The 23241-nt window shown below is 43.8% G+C and overlaps 1 protein-coding gene across 1 annotated transcript; it reads left to right on the top strand.

Annotated features, from left to right (window-relative positions):
* The first annotated feature begins 8224 nt into the window (after positions 1 to 8224).
* CYP1B1 (cytochrome P450 family 1 subfamily B member 1) lies at positions 8225 to 17698 on the top strand. Its single transcript, XM_010967664.3, has 3 exons — positions 8225 to 9690; positions 10113 to 11135; positions 13896 to 17698. The coding sequence occupies exons 2-3, from the start codon at positions 10114 to 10116 to the stop codon at positions 14482 to 14484; spliced, it is 1611 nt and encodes a 536-aa protein (XP_010965966.2). The 5' UTR covers positions 8225 to 9690; position 10113; the 3' UTR covers positions 14485 to 17698.
* Positions 17699 to 23241: the final 5543 nt, after the last annotated feature.

Genomic DNA, 23241 nt, shown 5'->3' with positions numbered 1-23241 from the left:
TTGAGGGGTGTTTTCTCAACTGTCCGTGGCAGGGAGTTGCATTACTGTGGTCCCAGAGCCTCATTACTGCAGGAGGGACTGGCCCAGGGCCTAGCTTGGAGGAGGGAACCCAGCAGAGCCTCGCCCAGCATCTTTCAGGAACCCAGCATCCTCCAGCCCGAGGGACGGCCTCTGTACTGAGGGCCCTGATGTGGAGCACAGCTGTCTGGGTGAGGTGAAATGAGGTGAAGAAGAGGTATGGCGGGGCTGCCATCTGGGAGCTGGAGGAAAATCCACACTGGCTATTGGTCCCGAGCTCTTCTGCCAAGAGCAGAGCCACTTAAAGGCAGCAGCAAATGACCTCCCCAGACTAATGAGAATAGCTGATGCTGTGCGAGCCCCTGCCAGTGTCAGGCACTGCATTAGCTCCTTCAGGCCTCACCACCACTCTGGGAAATCGGCACTGGTATGGTCCCCATTGTACCTCAGTGGAAACTGGACCCCGAGAAGTGATGTACAGCAGCTGAAGTGACCCAGTCGTCAGTGGCAGAGGTGGATTCAGACCCTGGCTGGCTCTGGAGTGGTGCTATTAACCCCGCAAACCGCTGCCTCAGAAAGACAAGGTGGACTTGACTGGTGCCACCTTAAGCTTCCAGGAGCCTGCAGGTGGGTAAGGGCGTGTTGCCCTGGGAGCCAGCACACTGACCCAAGCAGACCACATCTGTGAGGTCCAAGTTCCTGCATGACTCTGATTTTACGGGACAGGAATAAGGGCTTAGTTGTAGTTGCAACAATAATAATCATGGCTAACTTTCAAACGTTTACTGAGAGCTCACTCTTTGCCATCAGCGATGGTAACTGGTGTCCTCACGATGTCTCACTTACTCTGAGGCTGTGATATTATTATCCTTCTTGTATGAATGAGGAACCCTGGGCTCAGAAGAGTTAAGTAACATGGCCAAGGTTGCTGCTTGTAAGTAGGAGAGCTGGGTCTCACAGCTCCAGAAGCCAAACTCCTAATGATGTGTTATGCTGGCTTTACTGCTTTTAATCCCCTCTGGAGGATTAGACAAGCCCAGAAGGCATTTGGGCCTGTGCCCAAGGGCCTGTAAAGAACTGTCATCATCTCCGAGGGGATATTGAGGCTTGCTGAGGTCACTCTCCCACTGGCCTCTGTGATGTCTTCCACAAGGATGTGGAAATCGGGAATGTTCCCCCGAAAGTCTTACTGGCTTTACCCTGGGGATTTCCTTCATCTGTCAAGAAGGGGAGACGGTCTGAACACAAGCATACACGATCTTTACAGTAAAGAACAGGTCTGAAAGACAACTCATATTTTTCGCGTTTTCGCTCCACATTTGCAAAGCTAAATTAAAGCAGCAGTTTTTTATAGAGGGAAAAGTATTTTGGCACATGCAGCTTGGTGCAGAATCCCTGGTTCATGAAGATGCAAACTGGCATCTTTCTGGAAGACAATGCAGGTGGTGTTAAGACCCTTAAAATACATATCCCCCTGGTTCAAGCATTTCCACTAGAGAAACACTTATAAATGTATATAGAATTGCACAGAAAAGTGAAGTCATTGCAGTGGAGTTTATAACAAGGTGAAAACAACACAAATGACCATCTAAGAGAAATGGTTAAATAAATTATGTTACAGCCATACTAAACAGTAGTTTAAAAGCATACAGAAGATCTATACCTTCTGTTGAGGTCACCAAGACATTTGTTAAGTTGAAAAAAAAAATCACTGAACAGTAATTTTAGTATGATCTCATTTGTATTAAAATATATACATATGTACAAACATATGCACATACATAAACAGAAGGCACATGGTTCCCACTGTTACATCTGAGAAGGGTTGGGAGTATGGGCTTTCCCATTTTTCTGCATTTTTTTTATATATATTGGTTGAATCTAATCTTTTGCAACAAGAGCCTGTTTATATACTCGTGTGTTTGTGTTTTAAGAATTTATATCTGGCCAAAACAGAAAAGTAGTATATACATTTTGTATAATTATATAACATTATATAACAAATATTTTAAATACACATACAAACACACACACACATATATAATATTGGGGATGTATAATAATGTGGATATATAATACAAACCGCAGTCCCAAGATTTTTTGGCCTAGAAGTAGTCTAGATTAGGTTAGTGGTCCCCTGGCCACCAGACATGCTTTCCCCACATTGTTTTGCTGCTCCTGCTCTGATCTGTGGCCCTCAAGGCCAACAGGAGTATTAACATGCCCTCCATGGGCTGGAACACTGTCCTGGAGCTCCAAGATGTATTTAATAGGAATTAAAGTAAAATCTCATATTTAGATTTTTTTTTGAACAGTTGCACAAGTGCAACTAAAGACTCAGAATGGTGTCAAGTCTTAAAATAAAAGATGAAGACTTTAGCTCATCACAAGCTTAGTATGGGTACAAAAATGGATGCAGTTACTTTAAAATGGTCCCCAAACTTTGTTTGCATTAAAAGAAACACTGTGTGGCTGATCGGAAGTAACTGCATCTCTCTGGGCTGGACAGGATGCTGCCTTTGCGATATTGTGTTCAGTTTTAGGTACACACTTAGGCCTATGGGAAAACTGCGTTGTCTAGAAGACACAGAAAGCTGGATAGAGTACTGGAAAACAAGTCATTCGAGGAACGAGTGAAGGCACATATCAGGTGGATAAAGTTTTAGAAACCAAGTTATTCAAAGTGATTGAGGAGCTGGGGCATTTGTTAGTTGATGGGACGATGGCTCAGTGGCAGCACAGTTCCCATCTTCAACCATGTGAAGGGCTGTTGTGTGAAAGCAAAATCAGTCTTGGTTTCTGTTGCTCAAAACGGAAGCTCTGAATTCAGCAGAAGACAAGAACATTCACTCCAGAGTCTTTCTTAGTGTTAGAAAGAACCTCTTAACATTCAAAGCTCTCTAACCAGAGCAGTCCAACAACAGGACAGGACAGTGTTGAGAAATCAACACTTCGAGCATAGGACGAAAAAATCCTGTTGGAGGTTGATGGTCAAAAAGCCAATGTATAATTATCCAACCGTCGTGTTCTCTTTTGGGAATGTGTAGGGGAGAAATAACTACTTTAGTTATTTAACTATCAATTATTTTCTCAAGCCCTGGATGTGACTATAGTTTCTGAATGGAATTTTTGTCCATTTGTGAAAAGAGAAGAAAACCTTGTAAGGGAACACAGACCTAACCTTAAAAACTAAGAGTTAATGGAGTAAAAGAAGACAGGAATATGGATTCTCAATCAAGAATTCATCCCAAATCTGGAAGCTCTACCCATCAACAGGCCCTGACTAGATACTGTGACATAGCTGAACCCAAATTGTACATTCCACCTTTTTTTCCCTGGTACTTATTGTCGCTTTATGCATTCTCTTGATAATCCACTAAATATTTATTTAGGAAATAAAAATGAAAAATAATATCCTTCACCTGAGCGAAGATTTCTGTGCTTGATCAAAGAATTAGGAAAGCAAAGGTTTCCTCTGCTAACCAAAGTAGTGGACAGCAGCCTCCGAGTTGCACTGTTAGAACAGTGAATTTCAGGAAATGGACTGAGTGGTAGTCAAAGCCCATGGAACATCTATAGTTGGTGCCCCTCCCTTCCTGTGGAATCATTGCTGTCCTGGGTTAGTGAAAGCTTCATCCACAAATACTGTACAGGAGGGACTCGCATTCTGGCTGAGAGACTAGACAAATGATCACTGAGGTTATCTTTTAGCCTCAGTGTTTCATAGTTTGCTCCTTTTTCTTTCCTTAGTTGTTCTATCTCCCTGGCACCTTTTCTCCCTTTCTTCACTCCTGCTTCTCTTTTCTCCTCTACCTCTACCCTTACTCTTCTGTGAGAGACAAAAGGTAGGCATGAGGATGGAGCGAGAAAGGGAGACAATGGAGAACAGAGAAAAACGTGGAGGTCTTCCAGGGCATGCTGGTGAGGATGATGTTAAAAAAAAAAAAAGACTCAGAGAAAGGGAGAACAGGAGAGAATGTAAGACAAGGAAGAAGGAAGGGTCAGGGGAAGACAGAAGGCACAGAAGGAAGGAAACTAAAGGAAGCAGGGAGAAGCCATTAGAGAACTGGACCATTTGCTACATTTACGAAGCACCTGAAACTTGAAGTGGATGAGTTCCTTAAGACAAGGACTCAATGAAGCTAAAGGGTGGTTGCATCTTATATTCCTTCTATTTTCAAAAGGAATTGAAGAAGGCTTACAATGAAAGACAGATACACTCAAACCATTCAAAGAGCAAGGGCAATGAAGGAGGTAAGGGTCCTATGAGGTAGCACTGAGGAAAACTACTGTTAACTGAGCACAAACTTTTTCTTAGCCCTGAACTCCAAAAAGCAGTGTATCGTGGGGGACAATGAACATGTCATTCCCAGGTTCTTTTCACGGTCCTTTCTTCTAAGAGACTCTCCATAAAGCTAAGAGGACAATGCAAAATCATCATGTTATGAAGCTATTTCTTTCTTATGCTCTTATTTTTTGTTTTTAGTAACTTTTAACTTTGATATAGTTTCAAACTTATAGACAAGTTGCAAGAACATCACAAAGAACTTTCATTTACCCAAGTTCTCCAATTATGAAGATTTTACCACATTCACTTTACCATTTTCTTCTCTCTTCCTCTCCATCCCCTCTCTGTCTTTTTTCCTTGAAGCATTGGAAAATAAGATGCAGACATTGATGCCCCTTTACTTCTAATAAATACACAGGAAACTATTCTGGTGGGAAACTAGAACAGGACAGTGTACCTTTGTGGTTTTCACTAATACCAGACTATACGGAAAGAGTTTCGTGGGGCAATCAGGTTGGAAGGGGAAGAGGGCTAAGAAACTTGTCTTAATCCACACTCATTTAGCAAGTGACTATCTCTTTCTTAGATTTATTTAGGTGGATAAAATTAGCCAAATCTTCCAAAGCTACTTCTACTCACACTTCACGTAGGATTGAGAAAACATCAATTGTTCACATCAACTAATATAAATGGCAGGGGAGATGGCTTTGGTAGGGAGCCCAAATGCCCCATCCAAGAAACCTCAGGACCACAAATGCTTAAGACAAAGGTAAAGAACCCAGAGGATCACTGCTCACATGTATAGGGCTTTGTTGACTTTAAAAACACTTAAAAATTTTTAAAAATGTCTGAAATTAGAATATGTCTTACAATCACTGACATAATTACAATTCGCAGCCCCCTAGCCTTTATATTAGTACGTAAAATACTGGTGTATCCTATAAATGACAGCTTCTTAGCTTAAATGAACTAAGATATGTTGTTTAGCTCTATGGGTCTCAGTCTGTGTATTACCAGGAAGAAGGAAGCAGAAGCAAGTCAGGGGGAGCATGCGGTTTGGGTATTAACTCCTCTGTCATCGCCATCCTCTCCATTTCCAGCACATGCCTGCAGGATCCTACAGCTCCTCCCGCTGCCAGACCCTCAGTCACCTTAGACACTTGGTGTATCTCCTTATTTCTGTTTCTCTGCCTACTAGCACGTTAACATGTGTCTCATTACTGATTCCTGCCCATCCCACATGTCAAAGACTTGCCAGAGATTGCTGCTTCTACTCCACTGTGTGCTTGTGTGTATGTGGTTGGAGGGGTTTGGAAGAGCATAGGGCTCAGCCATAAAGCCAACACAGGGATTATGCTAGAGAGAAATCCCATGACGAAAACCAGCTTCTACACTGATGACATTAGGGCTTAGCTTTCTTGGCTACTGGCTCCAGGCACAATGCATCTATTTCATTTGCTATTTTATTACTATTACTATTACTATTATTATTATTTTGGGTTATTCTTCAACCCAAAATGGAAGGATGGACAGAAGCGGGGTACATGAAAACTGACAGGGCTCTTATCTTTGGTTTCCTAGCATGTTCCCCCCACCCCCATCCCTCTTTTTCTGAAAATAGACCTAGCCCTTTGGCCACAAGGGTGGCCTGATGCCAGTCTGGCACAAATACAGTCCTTCCAGGGGCCTGGATAATGACCTTGGAAGAGAGATGGTCTTTTTCTTGGGGTGGTTAATTGGAAGCTGCCTATGGCCAGCTTTCCCACCACTTAAAGAGAGTATTCAGAACAAAGCCCAGGCAGAGACTAGCATACTAGACATGGAGGAGAGCAGCCCCACATCCATCCACTCTGTGTGGTACCACCATTATCCTTTCCTGCACGGGAGCCAGTGCATTCCTGTCCTGCTTAAACAAGCTTAAGCTGGATTTCTGTTCTATGGAATCAATACAATACAAGGCATTTTAAACCTCTGCTTTGAACTCTCTCTCTAGCTTAGCTGTTCTTTTGAAAGTTATTTGTACCAAACAATTCAAGTTTGAGATTTGGGAGGGCAAAATCCCCATATTCTGTGCTGTTGACTGAGAGAGGATCCCTGGGCCTTAGACACTGGCTTTGGTTGAAAAGTTGTGATAATTAAAGAGCCTGGTGTGGATTTTCACTTGGAGGGAGGGCTCTACCATGAGCTGGCTCAGGGGACCCCACAGGCCTCTTTGGATTCACTTGTGTCTTCACCAGGTATCAAATGGGCCCTCCAACAGAGGTCTACACCACAGATCCTGGGAGAATCCCAGGCATGCAGATTTTAAAGGTGTTACCATAGCCAATCATTTTGGTTTGTCATAAGAGATAAGGGTCTATCTTTCAGACATCATCTGCCCAACTGGTTACTCTGCTTTTTAGAGACATGTCCTACAAGAGCTGAGCCCAAGGCATCATAGCTTGGAGGGGATGACTGAACTAAAGTAAAGTATGCATCTAATTTATCTAAAAACTATATGACATTATTCAGGGATTAAACAGTAGGTCTTAGGAACAGTCTTGTTTTGTATTTTTAAGATAGGAATTTACTTGGTTCAAAGGCACCTCCATCCATCTGATTCTGATAGAGACATTGTGATGAAAGCTTTCAGGAACATTGATAGCTCAGAATTGGCACTAGCCCACAGATAATTCTTGTTTACTAAATTAAAGTCTATTGAGAGATTGATACACGTGGCAGTCTTGAATTATTAGGCAAAGGTCTTGCTAAAGCTGGACACTGTAAGGTTGTTATAAAATAAATTTCAAAGGATATGTACGCTAACACAGCCCAGGGAATCCAATGCTTATTTACTCAATTGCTCAAAAACTAACTTCATTAGGGATCTGAGAACCCCATCATGAAGTGTGAAATCATTTTCAGAGAACCTCCCAAAAGCTCCTGAACAGGGAATTTACCAAAGGGCATTTTCTTATCAGATTAGATATTTTATTGTTGGTTTCACTCTCTCAAAAAGTCACACTCTTTTCAGATGCCCCTTTATTTTTCTTTAAAATGTAGCTAGTTATTCCAAAGTCAGCTATGAGGCACAGTCCATAGGCTCCCTCATTCAAAACCAATTTATTTGCAAAAGGTGAGCAGACCATTTCTTCTGGGTCCTCAGAATCCTCAATTCTGTAAACAAAAACAACTATTCCAAAAAATCCTTCTAGCTTTTTTTTTTTTTAAGGCAAGCAGGAAAGAAGGCACTTGTGCCTTTCACCTGAAGATTTCCTTCTGCATAAACTTGTATGATGGGGTCTTCGTGGGTTCAAATCTTGGTTCCACCTCTCTTACTTGCTAGTAAGAGGGAAGGTGGGAGGGTAGAAAACCACCCCACTTTGACCATGCAAGCATTTAGATAATTTCCTTAGAAAGGAATAATTTAAGACTATATCCTATGATTGTAATTGTATTATAGTGCTTGTTATCTTGGGTAAATCACATAACCTCTCTGAACCCGTTTCCTCCTCTGCAAACTGGGAAACAATAGAGATTCCCAGCGCGTGTTATGCTCAAGGCACAGGTCTGTCACGTGGTAAACGCCCAACTTCTTTACTTAAACTTAATGACCCCGGAGGCTCTGAAGTACACTTCTACCTATGTAACTACCATACGTCCCACCCTCCCCCCGGGCTTGTTCTTTCCTCAGCCTAGCGGAAAAGACCCTTTCTCTCCAGGGTCTTTAAAATACTTTGTACTAGCCAGCAGGAAAGGGCGTAGTGGCCGGCCAGGGAGGCTACAGCGGCCCAAGTACCTCCTGCTACCTTTTTGAAAGAGTACTCATTCGGAGAGCACGCGCGCCCAGACCCGGCCTCTGGGTGGCAGCCCTGGCGGGCGCGGCTGTGCGTGCGCCGCGGAGGGTGGTGGTGGCCTGCACCCCGCCCTCGGCCGCCGCCCCCGCCGCCGCCTCGGCGTGTCAGGTGCCGTGAGAAGCGCCGAGGGATATGACTGGAGCCGACTTTCCAGAAGCGGCGCACGCAAGGCACAGCTCCGCACGCAAGGGGGAGGTGACAGCAGAAGAAACTTTTCAACCCGATAAAGTTCGCAGGCGCGCTTAGATTGGCCTCCTCCTCCTTTCTTCCCGCCTCCTCCCTCCAGGAATCTCCAGAGCACCCTCCCTCCTCTCCTCTCCCTAGTGTTCGTCCCGGCTTGGTTCCGGGCTGGGAGCCAAGGGCCTCGGACGCGGCCAGCGCGGCCCCGCGATCTCCAGTGGGCGGCGCCACCTGGAGGAGCTTCTACGCGGGAAACCTCGGGGCCAGCTGCGGCGCGCCAGTGCTGGCCTTTGTGTGCCAGGGACGGTCGGGGCCCCGGGGCGGGGGAGCAGCGTCTTTCAGGGATTCTTGATCTCGCCGCGCAAGGTGGAGGGAGAACTTTGTGCGGCAAAGGGCCTGATCTGACGGGCCGATTTATGTGCAAGAATGTCAAGATAAAATAAAAATACAACAACGTGGGATGCTGTAAGGCAAACCGCTACCACAAGCGAGCTTTCCTCGTTTCCAAACTGACGGGTTTCCTTTTCAGGTTCGGGCGCCCAGGGATCCCGAGCGGTTTTCTCTTGGGGAAGGAAGCTGAAGTCACCGAGAGGGAAGGGAGGTCGGGCTCTCGGGACGTGGAGCGCGTTCTCACCCAGAGCGCAGAGGGCTGCTCAGGTTCTGTCCCGAGCTCGCGTCCTGGGAAACCGTGCGGCCTCGATCGGGGCTAATTGTGAAGAGTGGGTTTCAGGGAAACGAAAATTTCATTCCACGGCTTCCAGGAAAGCTGCCAGCTACTGCGCCAAGGCCGTCGGGGCGAGCCGGGGGCGCCTCGCGTGACAGCCCGCGCGAGGCGACCCCAATTGGAGTCCTAGAGACTTGGACCTTCCCGACGCGCCCCGCCCCCCGCAAGCCCCGCCCCTGCCAGGTCCGACTACCTCCTCCCCCAACGCAGACCTTAAAAAAGAAGCGGGATGGCGCGTTTTGACTCTCCCGAGTGACGGTGTACAAACCCGCCACGCTTCTGCGACGCCAGCTGTCAGAGCCGTGCGGGAGGCGGGAGGGCTGGGAATAGACTCCATTCATCGACCCCCAGTCGCAATTCCCACGCAGTAAGAAAACCCTGATTTTGCCGAGGCCCCAGGTGCAGCTGGGCTCGGCAAAGGAGATATCTTTCTCCATTCCCATTCCAATCCAAGCGTCCCTAGCTCTGACGACGCCTAGAGACTGCAGAGTGGGCGCTAAAGCTCCCAGAGCTGGCAACAGGTGTCCAGCGCGGGCCCCCGACTTCCTGGAGACACTCGGGTTACCGTCTTGAACCCCACAAAGATCTCAGACGGTTCTCGGAGCCGGCGGTCTGGCGCTGCTGGAAACCGCGCCTCTTCGCAGGTCAGTCTATTGGTGGAGCTACATTCCCGCGGCCTCTTGCGATGGGTTCTCGCAATAAGGGGTGGCGGGGGGATGCGCAGGGGCCAGGATGGTAAGCATTTTGAAGGGACTGAGCGCCACCGCCTTGATGTCCGCCGTGTTGTCCCCAAATTGCAGGAACCGTTAGGCAGCTGGTGCAGTGTGGGGGGTCTGGGTCAGATAGAGGTGGAAACGGAACCCTTTACTTCGCCTTTGGGGATGGGTTTGGGGTGGCAAGAGGCATTTTCAGCTGCTTCTCCAGTGAGCCAACCCTGACCTAACCTACGCACGACCTTCTCCTTACCCAGCAGCGCATTGTAGCCCTAGGCTGGGGGTAGGGGCGTGGGTCGTCCGCCCCGTTCTCTGCCTACCTGAGTGTCACGCGTTCGCTCTTATCTCTGCAGCATGGCCACCAGCCTCAGCCCGGAGGATCATCTGCCGCCGATCCCTCTGTCTGCCCATCAGACCACGCTCCTGCTGCTCCTCTCGGTGCTAGCCGCGGTGCACATGGCCCAGAGGCTGTTGAGGCAGCGGCGGCGGCAGCTGGGGTCCGCGCCCCCAGGTCCTTTCGCATGGCCTCTGATCGGAAACGCGGCGTCGATGGGCCCGGCGCCGCACCTCTCATTCGCGCGCCTGGCGCGGCGCTACGGCGACATCTTCCAGATCCGCCTGGGCAACTGCCCGGTGGTGGTGCTGAACGGTGAGCGCGCCATCCGCCAGGCCCTGCTGCAGCAGGGCGCCGCCTTTGCCGACCGGCCGCCCTTCGCCTCTTTCCGCGTGGTGTCGGGCGGTCGCAGCCTGGCTTTTGGCCAGTACTCGGAGAGCTGGAAGGCGCAGCGGCGCGCGGCGCACAGCACGATACGAGCCTTCTCCACGCGCCAGCCGCGCGGCCGCCGGGTCCTCGAGGGCCACGTGCTAGCTGAGGCGCGGGAATTGGTGGCGCTGCTGGTGCGCGGCAGCTCGGGAGGGGCCTTCCTGGACCCGCGGCAGATGACCATAGTGGCCGTGGCCAACGTCATGAGCGCCGTGTGCTTCGGCTGCCGCTACAGTCACGACGACGCCGAGTTCCGCGAGCTAATCAGCCACAACGAGGAGTTCGGGCGCACAGTGGGAGCGGGCAGCCTGGTGGACGTACTGCCCTGGCTGCAGCGCTTTCCCAACCCTGTGCGCACCGCCTTCCGCGAATTCGAAAAGCTCAATCGCAACTTCAGCAATTTTGTCCTCGACAAGTTCCTGAGGCACCGCGAAAGCCTTCGGTCCGGGGCCGCTCCCCGCGACATGATGGATGCCTTCATCCTCTCGGCGGGAAAGGAGGCGGGCTCGGGCACGGACGTGGAGTACGTGCTGGCCAGCATCACTGACATCTTCGGCGCCAGCCAGGACACACTCTCCACCGCGCTGCAGTGGCTGCTTGTCCTCTTCATCAGGTAAAGCCTCCAGGAGGCTTGGGCTGGCCTTCCTCCCTTCCTCTGTAAAAGGTGGGGTGAAACTAGAATGTGCCGAGGTCGCCGAGGTCGCGACTAGGTCGCGAGATTTCGCTCGAGGTCTCTGTCAGAAAGTGCGGCTCAGGAAGGCTCAGTGCGGGCGGAGACCTGAGCGCACGCAGACCCAACCCAGCGGCGCCCTCTCGGCTCCGCATCTCTGAGTGGGTACAAATTTGTGTGAAACCTCCTGGAAAAACAAGATCTTTTTAATGCCCGCAGACCAGCCCTGATCTCCCACCCTGGCACAGGAGAAGTCAAATTGGAACGGTTCTGAAGGAAAGGGCCACGCAGTAAATATGTTAAATAAACAGCAGCCTAGACTGGTCTTAAGCGCGGATCCGAGGCTGCTCGGCCCTGAAGCTAAAAGCAAGCCGCTTGTCAGGTCTTTGTTCCCCGGTAAAGGCAGCTCTCGGAGGCAGGCCCGGACGCCGGCAGGCCTGGCCCCACGGACGGCTAATCTCAGGCGTTAAGAAAGCGGCCAGAAACCGGCAGACTGTGCTAGGTTTATAAAACCGCCGTGCTAGAAGTGTCGGTGTAAAGAATGGGAGACGCAGTAACTTTACCGAACGCAGAACAGCTTTTAAAACGGCAAATGGGGTACCCAGGAGGCACTTGCGGACCTCTCGGGCCTTGCGCTCGGCTCGGGTAGCTCACCGAATCTAAGAGTTCTGCTAAATTTGTACACGCACGAATTAAACAGATTCCCGGTAGCCTCAGACTGAGCAAATAAAACATAAATTTTACACAGGACATAGATTAGCCATTGTTTATCTGAAATTCACGTTTCACTGGGCAGCCTGTGGTGTTTTGTCCGGCAACCTTACCCCGGGGTTATAACATTCAAGGCAAATCGTGATAGCCTCTGAGCGACCAGAAATCCTGGTTGTGCACTTCCTTGGCGCACGGGTAGGCGGTAGGGGAAGCTGAATTTGTGGCGCCTTTAGAAACTGGAAAGTAAAGACAGCTTCTTTTGATGTTAGATCCCACTAAATTAGACTATTACATTTCCTTAGATACTGTACAGCTGCTTTCACAATTTTTTGGTATATTTAAAATCACTTCAGTATTAATACCATAGAAACACATATGGAGGAGCGGCAGAAATCGAATAAAGACAAGTCAGGAGTGATACATCAGGAAGACAATGATTCTAAAATGAATTCAACAGGTCTTTTACATCCCCTGATTTGCACGTTATTTTTTGAAACGTCTTTTCCACTTGAAACCAAATTGAAATCTTTCTGCGTGTACTCCAATTGGGCAGCAAAAGGAAATAAAACAATCTTGGGGTCGCTTTCAATTCAGTAAAGCTGATGAGTCCCTTTTTTTTTTCTTTTTAGTGAAAAGACAATATGACAGAGGATGGCAAATTACACTCCCTATTTAAGTTTTATGAGAATATAGCTATGCCCATTCATTTATGCACTGTCTATGGGTACTTTCACATTACAGCACAAGGCAGAGTTGAATAGTTGTGAGGCAGAGAGTTTGATCTACAAAGCCTAAAATATTTACTATCTGGCCCTTAAGAAAAAGTTTGCAGACTCCTGAAGTATGATGCTAAAGAAGTAATTTTTAAAATCACCCATACTTTCATCAAATACATGCTTACATTTTTTTCAGAGTTGCAATAATTATTTACAAATGTTTTGGCGTCTGACATTTCCATTTACTGCAGTGGACGCTTCATCATCTCTTAAACTTTATTTTAGTAATTTTTGATGGCTATGTAATATTTTGCCATAGTAACATATCGTTGGCATCTCTTGTACTTTAACGTTCTAGATTGCATTTTTAAAATATCAGCTATTGTGGCTATATATTTTGGACCTGCTAAGTTGTTTCTTGAAAATACATTTCTAGGCATGGATTCCTGGGTTTAAAAATGTTGGGGAGGAGTTACCCTTATCTATCTTCCTTTGTAATAAGATTTTGTTTTCCAAAAAGATTGTTCTGGTTTTATCAGCAACAGTGAATAAGCATTCCAGTTTGTACCATAATTTCATGAACATTGGGGACTTGCTTTTAAATTTAGAAGTTATGTAGCTTTATCTATCAGGGTATCAATTACCTTTGTATAAAATGAGAACAGTGTGTCTGCTGGAATTGTCTAGGGAGATGAGGAAAAAAAGGAACCGCTTTCAGGGCAACACTTTAATTTTTGTGAGCCCAGCGTGCTTTTGCCTTTGCAGACTCCTTAGTCCATAAACAAATTTTTAAATAAATATTATGACTACATTGGTATAAAGAAAGATATATTAGAATTATGTATTAAAACATTTTCTTTGACTTAAAAGTTCATTTTCTTCTGATTTTAAGAGAAATGAAAACATTTTCGTGGGTCCTTAGGCACAGCCCCAGCCGTGACTAATGGAAAAGTCGGCCTCCATTGCTGCACATTTTTCAGACTGAGAAAACTTAAAGTCTTTTTTTTTTTTTCCTGACTTATGATAGGAAAGAGAGTTTGAGCCACTGGAGGCTTATTACAAGAAATACAACTTGCATTCTATCTTATAATTCAGTGGTAAATTAAGAAACTGTTTTAGGTTGTTTTGTTGTTGTTGGAAATGTTCATTCACTTACTGATTCAGATAGCCAGTTTAAAGAGAAGTGATATTAAAATAAATTGTAATGTGTTTTCTAGATAAAAGAAGAATTCGTTTTCCTCACTCCTTTCCTCTCTCTGCATTAAAAATCAAATAGGTATCCGGAAGTGCAGATGCGGGTACAGGCGGAGCTGGACCAAGTGGTGGGTCGGGACCGCCTGCCCTGCCTGGACGACCAGCCCCACCTGCCCTACGTCATGGCCTTTCTTTATGAAGCCATGCGCTTCTCCAGCTTTGTGCCAGTCACCATCCCTCACGCCACCAAGGCCAGCGCATCTGTCTTGGGCTACCACATCCCCAAGGACACAGTGGTTTTTGTTAACCAGTGGTCCGTGAATCATGACCCGGTGAAGTGGTCTAACCCAGAAGACTTTGATCCAGTCCGATTCTTGGACAAGGATGGCTGCATCAACAAAGACCTGGCCAGCAGCGTGATGATTTTTTCAGTGGGCAAACGGCGGTGCATCGGGGAAGAGCTTTCCAAGATGCAGCTGTTTCTCTTCATCTCCATCCTGGCTCATCAGTGCAATTTCAGGGCCAATCCAGACGAGCCCCCGAAAATGGATTTTATTTACGGCCTGACCATTAAACCCAAGTCATTCAAAATCAATGTCACCCTCAGAGAGTCCATGGAGCTCCTTGATCGCACTGTGCAAAAGTTACAAGCCGAGGAAGACGGCCACTAAGAAGCCAGAGGCAAGCAGAAATGTGATAAGTACTTGGGGGATGGGGAGTAAAATTAGCATGTTTGTTTGTTTTTTTTTTTCCTGGCTCCTCAGTTAGCCTCTAAAGTGAGCATATACCAACTGACCCGCAGATAATGTGCTTCACGCACGTGTCCTCAGAATGGCACCTCATGAGTGCTGGGCTGTGCAGAGGCTCTGGGAGAGTTTTGGAGTCAAAGAGTGAAAGGGCCCAAAGAATTTTTATACATATCTAATGCTGGTAATAATAATTTCTTGAGGGAGCATTCTTTGGAGTTAAAAAAAACATGCGCACACATACAGAACTACCTGGTTTCAGTAGCCACACTGTGCAGGGTGGGATCCAAATTTGATGTTCTGTGTGCACAAGTCAGCTCCAAGGAAATTTGTATTAAGCAGAGTTTCAGAAAATGTTGTTAAATGCGCAAAGGCAAATAATTTCAGTGTAAGATATGTGATTTGGGGTGATAAGGGAAAAGGTGAAGACCAGAAATTCCCTTCTCACCTTTCAAAGAAACAGCTTAGTTAGACGCTAATATCTATGGGTGGATTTCTCTTTTTGCCCACTGATATTCTTTCTCTTACTTTTTGGGTCATCATAGAGTTATTTGCTTGAGAAGAAATTAATAGTAATTGATTTAGTGGGTTTCAGTGATTTATTATGAATTTTTAAGTGTAAATTGTTTAATTGTAAACAATTCCAAGCTGAAGCCATACCTCTCTTGGGTGCCAGAGTACAGGATTTCAATTATGAGCAAAAACAAAAACAAAAACAAAAAATTTCTTACCAGCTCAACTAAGCTTTAAATTATATGATTGTAATGTACTGATTTCAGTAACTCTCATAGGTTAAAAAAAGTCACCAAATAGTATTCAAAGTATATACATATATTACATAATTATCCATAAGCAATTATATATTAGATATTTTAGTATTAAGTAGTATTAGTTATTTTGGTCAAGAAAAAGTTGAACAATGTCTTTTATAATGTCATAGCAAATAAAAAGTACAACCAATTTAGCCAGTTTTGGTTCAAATACATGATAGGAGATTGATTAAATCAGCCACTTATTTTTTTGACATCATGGAAACCGAGTTGAAGCAAAGTCTCTTCTCTCATTCAAAACTTGGATGAGAATTGAAAAAAATCTCAAAATTGGATCTGTAAAATGTGTTCCTTATCACTTGACAACATATATATTAAAATTATATTCACAATACAGAATCTCTTTGAAATTGATCTAGTTAATATGTTATCATTCCAAACTCTTGGCATGCTTAAAATTTAATTTAATTTTAAAGCTATTCTGATTATTGCATTCCAGTTTAAGTTACTGGAAATCTGACCATTAGCCTGTGGAAGGCAGAGATTTAACCTATGTCTGCCAGATGAATAGTGAAAAATGCAATGAATTATCTGGATGTTCTCTATTAAATAAACTAGGGGGGGAAATTCCCATTATAATGGACTTAGTTTCTCTTTTAAATGAGTTTTTAAAAGGTAGCATTGGTGTTTGTGTTTTGGGAAGTCAGAATCTGTCTTGGGAGGTTGTGTTGAGGATTGCATTGTGTTTCAGTGGAGCCAGTCAGATCAGATGTACTACTTGAGATGGCCAACGCAGTGAGCAGTCACTTTGGTAAGTGTGAAAACATAAAGCTTGAACAAAATGTTGATGTTCAGTTTATGTAAATAACCTGAAAACCTTTTTAAAAAAAAGTGACGGAAGATTGCAAAAGTACAAAGTGAAGTTTGAAGTTGGAACTTTTGGTGCTTGTAAACATCCAAAGGAAGTTGTGGAGTTGTGATGGGTCCTAAAAGCTTACTGCTTGTTACATTTTATTAAGCTTTTTGGAATCTTTTTATCAAAATGATAAAGGAAGAAGTATATGATGGTTCTGTGTGGGAGTGTTAAGAGAAAAGAATGGAAAAGAAAAATGATTAAACATTTCTCCACTCATTTAAAATTAATTTGAAGTATGACTACGAAAAAGATGTTTTGCATGCAGTGTTAAATCCCAAGTAGATGAAAAAGAAGTCTACAACACAGCAGCTCAATTTTATAAATTGAAATTTTTATTAATACAAATTTGATGTAATTTTAATTTATAAAATCTTACAGCCTTATCTCTTGAATATGAAAAACCTGTGCCAGTATTTTTAAAGGCACCAAAGTCATCTATTGAAATCAGGCTTACCCAATGCATTTCAATTTTTTGGACACTGACTATTCTAAAACATTGTTATCCACCCTTCCCTGCCCCTGGAGCAGGGTGAGATGGTAATTTGGGGCTGCCCTAGCCTACTTGCTCTGAGAGATGTGTGGCCGCAAAAGTAACATGTACCAATCTGAATGCCTCATTAAGTCAACCAGGTCCAGATGTGCTGTAATCTGTTTTTATGTGTGTAGGTTCAGTTCATCTGCTTGTGGACATAGAAGAAAGTAAGGTGGGCGCGGGGAGGTTTCCTGGTTTATTTAATATGTTTGTAAACCAGTTGAAGGAAGGAAAGCAAAACCAAAACAAACAAATAAAAAGAACCACATTTAGGGGCTACCGTAATCAGGTTACTGGCTTAATCAGAAAACCTCATTTAGTTTCTGCTAGAGAAAGTGTATTTGCCTGTCACCGCTTTAGACAGAACATCTACTCAAGGTTATTGCAATAGTTAAAGTATATCGTTCATTAAATGCTTCATTTACATATCAAAGTTTTGATTTTGTAAGAAAATTGCTTTTTTCCCAAAACAAGAGGAAGATGTCTCAGGTTTGTTTTGTGGTTTATCTAAAAGCTTTCATGTCTCAGAACTTAGCCTTTACCTGTGAAATGCTATTACAGCCTTAATATTTTCATATTAGGTCTATATTAGATCAGATAGTTGCACTGCATCATATATTAATTAGTATGTTTTTTAGCTATGACACAACAGTGTAATGCAAAGGTATGCTTTAGTACATGTATATCCAAGGATAAGTTCATACTTAACCTTTTCTTATTTTTGTATTTTATCATGTATGCTTTTCATATGTACACAGCAGCTATAATACATTGTTGTAACTGAAATGGATTTTGCGGACACAGCATTAATATGTGGCTTTTACTGCTTGATACACCAGATTAAAAAAAAAATTCTGTATCTGTAATTACCTATGATAGGACACCATTTCCAAAATAATAAAAATCACTTTCATAATCTTGTTAGGAAGTTTTTCTTTATGTTGTAGCAAATATAGTCTAAGGTATCCATTCATTTCAACTACTTTTTATAAGTGCTTGACTTAAAATGTTGCCTTGTAAATATTTCCTTTGGCCATTCTACATCTTAGGCTGCTTGCCTTTTTCTTTTTAATAAGGTTTCCACATCCAGTTTGCTACCAAATTCTTGATCTCTCTTTTTTTAATTGAAATACAGTTGATGCACAATATTATATTAGTTTCAGGTGTACAGCATAGTACATAGATTCAATATTTTCATAGATTATGCTCCATTTAAAGTTATTACAAAATAATGGCTATATTCCCTGTGTTGTACAATATAACCTTGTAGCTTATTTATTTTATACATAGTAGTTGTACCTCTTAATCCCAAAGTCCTAACCTGCCCATCGCCCCTTCTCTCTCCCCACTGGTACCCATTAGTTTGTTCTCTATATCTGTGAGTCTGTTTCTGTTTTGTTATATACATTCATTTGTTTTATTTTTTAGACTCCGCATATGTGGTAAGTTTTAAATTTATAAGAATCAACATGGAAGTTAAATTTCAATGGCAAATGCCTAGTAAAATAGGAATGAATTTTTAATTTTGAGAGATAGTATAGATTGGAACTTTAAGATTCTGACCTTATATTTCTGCTTCATCTAAAAAATGCAGGACACGTTTCCCCCGCCTCAGCAGCACACCAGTCCTTTTCCTTGAGTATTCCATTCATTCATTTTTTTTGACATGAAAGCTTTTGTTTTTAATTTGGTTGATAAACATTCATTCATTCATTCATTCAGTTTTTTTCACCAGACATGTGCCTTAATTAATAAGCACAATTAATGTCCAGTAAAATAGAATGGATGGTAGTACTCTGTAATATACTATGTGGAAATATTTTTCTGCTGATCTTTTTTACCTGGTAAAAGACTTGACTTCCCAGGGCCCTGCTGGGACTCTCTGGGCTTTCCCGCTCCCACCTCCCCTCAGATGGCAGGGCCACATTGTGCCAAGGACCTCATTTCTTCCAGACTTTCGCTCCCATTATTGTGAAATCAGGAAGAGTAATTGTGAAGTACAGTTGCACAGTGTCGTTGATACTTTGGCTTGAGAACATCACTTTAGCAGCCAGAAGGTATGGCTATGCATTGGTGTAAGAGAATACTCATTTGTTTTCCAGCTGTACTGACCTGGGATCTTGGAAATGGTCAGAAAGGGTTCAGGACAAATGAAATAAATATTTTCATAGGAAAAAGTGTCTTTAAAAAATGGTACTTGGGGTCAGGTGTTTGCAAGAATGTCAAGCAGAACTGGATTCTACCCGATCAATCTGGTAGAATATAAGGCTAGAACACAGGGTGGGAAACGCATGCAGCCTTGGACATAAAACAGGCGTGGTTGCTGCAAACTCGCAGATTGTTTCTATAACCTCAAAGCCAGTCAGTTTCTCTGCATCAGTGCTACAGACCTTTTGGCTGTTAATTCTCCCTTATTTTGATGCACATACTCTCTAATCTCAAGTTTTGATGTATTAGTTATAATTCTCAAAGGAAGAGAAAAAATTTAATATATTCAAATACATTTGGAAGCAATTATTTTTAATGGGAAAGACTGGAGGAGAATAAGCTAGTTTAAGTAGGTCTGGGGAAGCTAGGTAATCAGCGCCTTTACTCACTCACACACAGGCTGTGCGGTCGTCACTAACACTTTTCAGCATGAGTCAAGCATGAGGGAAAGAAATGAAACGAAAATTGGTTGAGCATTTATGGTCCATCAGCGTGCTAAGCGTGTGAAGGCACCATCACACAGCAGTCCTGTGAAGGAGACGGTAGTGTCGTGCCAAAATTATACTTGGAAAAGTGGCAGTGTCTGGATGTTCCCTAGAGATGAACAGAGTCCACAGCTTGCTGTCTTTGGACTAGAGAACTGGTCACTTCCCAACCTGCCTGAATTTAGGTATAAAGCCTAGTCCATCGATTTTTCAGTCCCTGGAGTTTCACAAGCAATGCTTCTCCTTTGTCTAAGGGCACATTTCACACTGATGTGAAGTCCTAGGAAGACTCACAAGACTCCTCGCTTCTGAGAGAAGCATCCTCAAGCAAAAAAATTAAAAAAGAAGTGGTGAGGCAGGGTGAGGTGGGGCAACATGCTTTGGTTTATAATCCGAAAACCTCTCTCCCATAATCTGTGGGCCAGGGGCTTTTTGCCTGAGCCAAAGGCCATCCACAGGTTGGACCAGTTGCCCGTGAAGTGGCTTGACTCAAGAACTCTCTCTGATAGGAGGGGAGGAGTGCACCACACTGGATACTGGCTCAGGTGATCAATCAGAACCTTTCCTGCTCTCAGAGACCCTGACTGAATAGGATTAAATAGGATAGCTCGGCTCTTTGGCCAGGGAGACAGTGCCTACAAAGGCATGAATGAGAGGAGAGCTGACGGGAAGCCTGCCTTAGCAAACGGCGTGACTGGAGCTACTGGAGCTGGTTTTGGACCACTTGCGATCCCTTCAGGTGACAGAAAGGCTAAATAAACCAACAAATGAAATATTGGATGCTACATAAACAACACAATATTACACAAATTACACAATATTCCAGCACAATCCCAACAGCCCCTGAGGGCCAGGGCTCAGAGTCAACCTACCAAACTGAAAAACCTTCCAGCCTCTTTTTAAAATTTTAAATTCTGCTTTTATTCCTCTTTGCCTACTTTGGTTTCTTTCCTGCTCCCTCTCAATAGTTCCTAATGTGTACTTTTTGCTTGTATGTGTTCTACCAAAATGTGCATTTTTTGTGTTTTGTATACATGTGTTTTTAATTTGTGTAAATGCTGTTCGTATCGCATCTCACTGCTTAATCTTCTCTTAGCACATTATATTAAAGTCCCTTTCCTGTCTACTCCCATGGTTTCTAACTGCTGCCTAGGATTCCATGCTGTTCATCCACCACTTTTTCTCTACTCACTCTCTTGGGAACGAGCCCCCAGATGGCCTCCAGCTTCGTGCACCCCCAGCCAGTGCTGCAAGGAACATCCTTGTGCGTGTTCCCTTGCCGACCTAGAAAAAATTTGTAATACACACCATACCCATGATTAGAACTGCTAGGTAAGCAAATCTATGTCTACATAATGTAAGTGCTGTCAGAACATTCTGCAGAATGCCAAACCAGCCCACACACCCATCAGCTGCGCATGAGGTTCCTTTATACCTGCTTCCCCGCAGACATGTAGCATGACCTCATTTAAAAATAAAATGAAATATACCCTTGAGGAAGGGGTAATGTATTAAATAGACTTTTTTTAAACCAGAAAGAAAGAGTAACATCCACTCATGTTTCAATACTCCCTGTAGCTCTATTTGTGTTTCTATCACATCGCCTCTCTTAGATGGTACATTCATTGAAAGCAGGGTCTGGGTCCCCAAACTCTGTTACTGAAAGGTATCTTGTTGTGTGGAAGTACAAGTGAACAGAGGTGTGAGTTCTGTTAAACCTGCTTCTCTGCACTGATGAGATCTTCACCTCTCCCTGTTTTCAGTTGGTACCAGTGAAGTCCATCTCAGTTTCTTCTCCCAGCTGTCGTGTTGAGATAATTTAAGGTTTCTAGGTTTCCTCTAAGTCTCTCTGAAATGAGCAGATATGGGGTCTCCATCCTTTAGGGTGAACAGTAGTTTTTAAACATCTTTTTTTTTTTACCATAACCCACAGTATGAAATATATTTTGCATTATAACTTAGTACATACCTAGTGTGTATGTACTAAGATTGTGTATGTTCTAAGAGATTGTGTGTACTTACATACATATATACTTACATAAAAACAGTACTTACCACTGCTTTCTGTGATGCAGTCTATTTTCAAATATATTTATTATTTTTCATGAAAAAAATGCACCATGGTGAGATACCACTACAAACCTATAAGAGTGACTAAATCAAAAACAAACCCAAAACCCAAAACCAAAACTGATAATAAATGCTGGAGAGAATGTGAAGCTACTGGAACTGTCAAACATTGCTGGGGTGGTGGGGGTGAGGAGGGCAAAATGGTACAGAAGGACTCAGCGATCTCACTCCCAGATATTTATCCCAGAGAAATGAAAACTCATTCACATAAAAGCTTTACATGATTATTTAAAAAGCTCTGATCATAATCACTGAAAACTGGAAATGACCCAAATGTCCTTCAGCAAGTGATTGGCTAAACAAGTCACGTTACATCCGTGCAGTGGAATGACACTCAGCAATAAAAAGAATGAACTGTTGGTCCGTGCAACAACTTACATGAACCTCAAGAGAATATTCTTGAGTAAAAGAAGTCAGCCTCAAACAGTTACATGCTATATGAATCCAGTTATACGACAGTGTCAAAAAGTCAAGATTAAAGGGATGGAGAACACATCACAGTTTGCCAAGGGTTTGGGGTGGAGGAAAGTATGATGGTATTTTGGGGGGGGTTTTCTGATTGTGGTGGTGGTTATAGGGATTATACTGTGTTAAATTTCATAAAACTGTACAGTAAAATAGATTGAAAAATATTTTTAAGGGAGGATTGGTGCAAGTTAAGCTTAAATGAAGCTGAATTAAGGTTGACAGATAGAATTACAGCTGCTGGCAGACATAGAAGTATTGAACCAATGAAGTCCGGCCCAGATGTGTGAACCAGGGTGACAGCCAATATTGATTGAGTTCTTACAGGCTGGGGGAAAAGGGTGGTACCAGGTTCTCAGGGCAGAACAGGAAAATAGACCACCAGCCGGTGGGATGAACAATAGCAGCTAAAGCTGTGGGCTGAAATTGCCACTCAGGGCAATTTTAATTCAATACCATAAGTGTTAATTGAGCACCAACTAGGTGGCAGTTTCCGTTATGAGCTTTGGGGATATTACAGTGAGCAAGACACCCAGGTCATGAGTTCTTAGAGCTGATATTTTAGTGGGGTGGGTGGGTGGGTGCAGAGAACATAAATAGGATTGGGTTAATTGTAAGTGCTGTGAAGACAGTAAAAGGGTGAGGTGTGCATGTGTCTGTGTCTGTGTGTTGCGGGTACTCTTCAGAATGAGTAGTCAAGGAAGTCTTTCTGAAGGAGGCAACATGATGGGCCATTTCCTCTCTCCTAATGTGAAGGAAATACCAGCACTGAGTCATTGACAATAAATTCATCGCCTAAAAAAAAAAAAAAAACACCCAAGCTGGCTGCAACTTATTAAATTGATTTTATGGTCACTAATGGATCACAACCCATAGTCTGAAATAAAATAATCTCAGCACACTCAGCGGCGGATGTTGTAGGCAGGCTCTTAATCAGTCTCGGCTTCTGGTTTTGTCAGAAGACATCCATATGGTCCAGACCTTTTCCTGCCTTCGACTCTCAAGCTCATTCTCGATCTTGTTCCCCTGGGAGCACTAAAACAATCTCTGAAGAATACCAGAGAGCAGGCTGTCTACGGATGTAAGTATGTTGGCACTAACAGACTTGACAATGATGCTTTGAAATACCCACATTAAAATGGCCAGCTGACTCTGACTTTTGGCGCACCGAAGGAC

The sequence above is a fragment of the Camelus bactrianus genome, chromosome 15 (genome assembly GCF_048773025.1).
Source record: "Camelus bactrianus isolate YW-2024 breed Bactrian camel chromosome 15, ASM4877302v1, whole genome shotgun sequence".
In the NCBI taxonomy this organism is placed as follows: Eukaryota; Metazoa; Chordata; class Mammalia; order Artiodactyla; family Camelidae; genus Camelus; species Camelus bactrianus.
Note: the sequence above shows the minus strand (reverse complement) of the source record. Positions and strands in the feature narration are given on the sequence as shown.

Bases quoted from the DNA above. Each gene is read 5' to 3' on its own strand.
- CYP1B1 (XM_010967664.3), top strand. From the start codon at position 10,114: ATGGCCACCAGCCTCAGCCCGGAGGATCATCTGCCGCCGATCCCTCTG. The intron at 11,136-13,895 runs GTAAAGCCTCCA...AAAATCAAATAG, and splicing joins CTGCTTGTCCTCTTCATCAG to GTATCCGGAAGTGCAGATGC.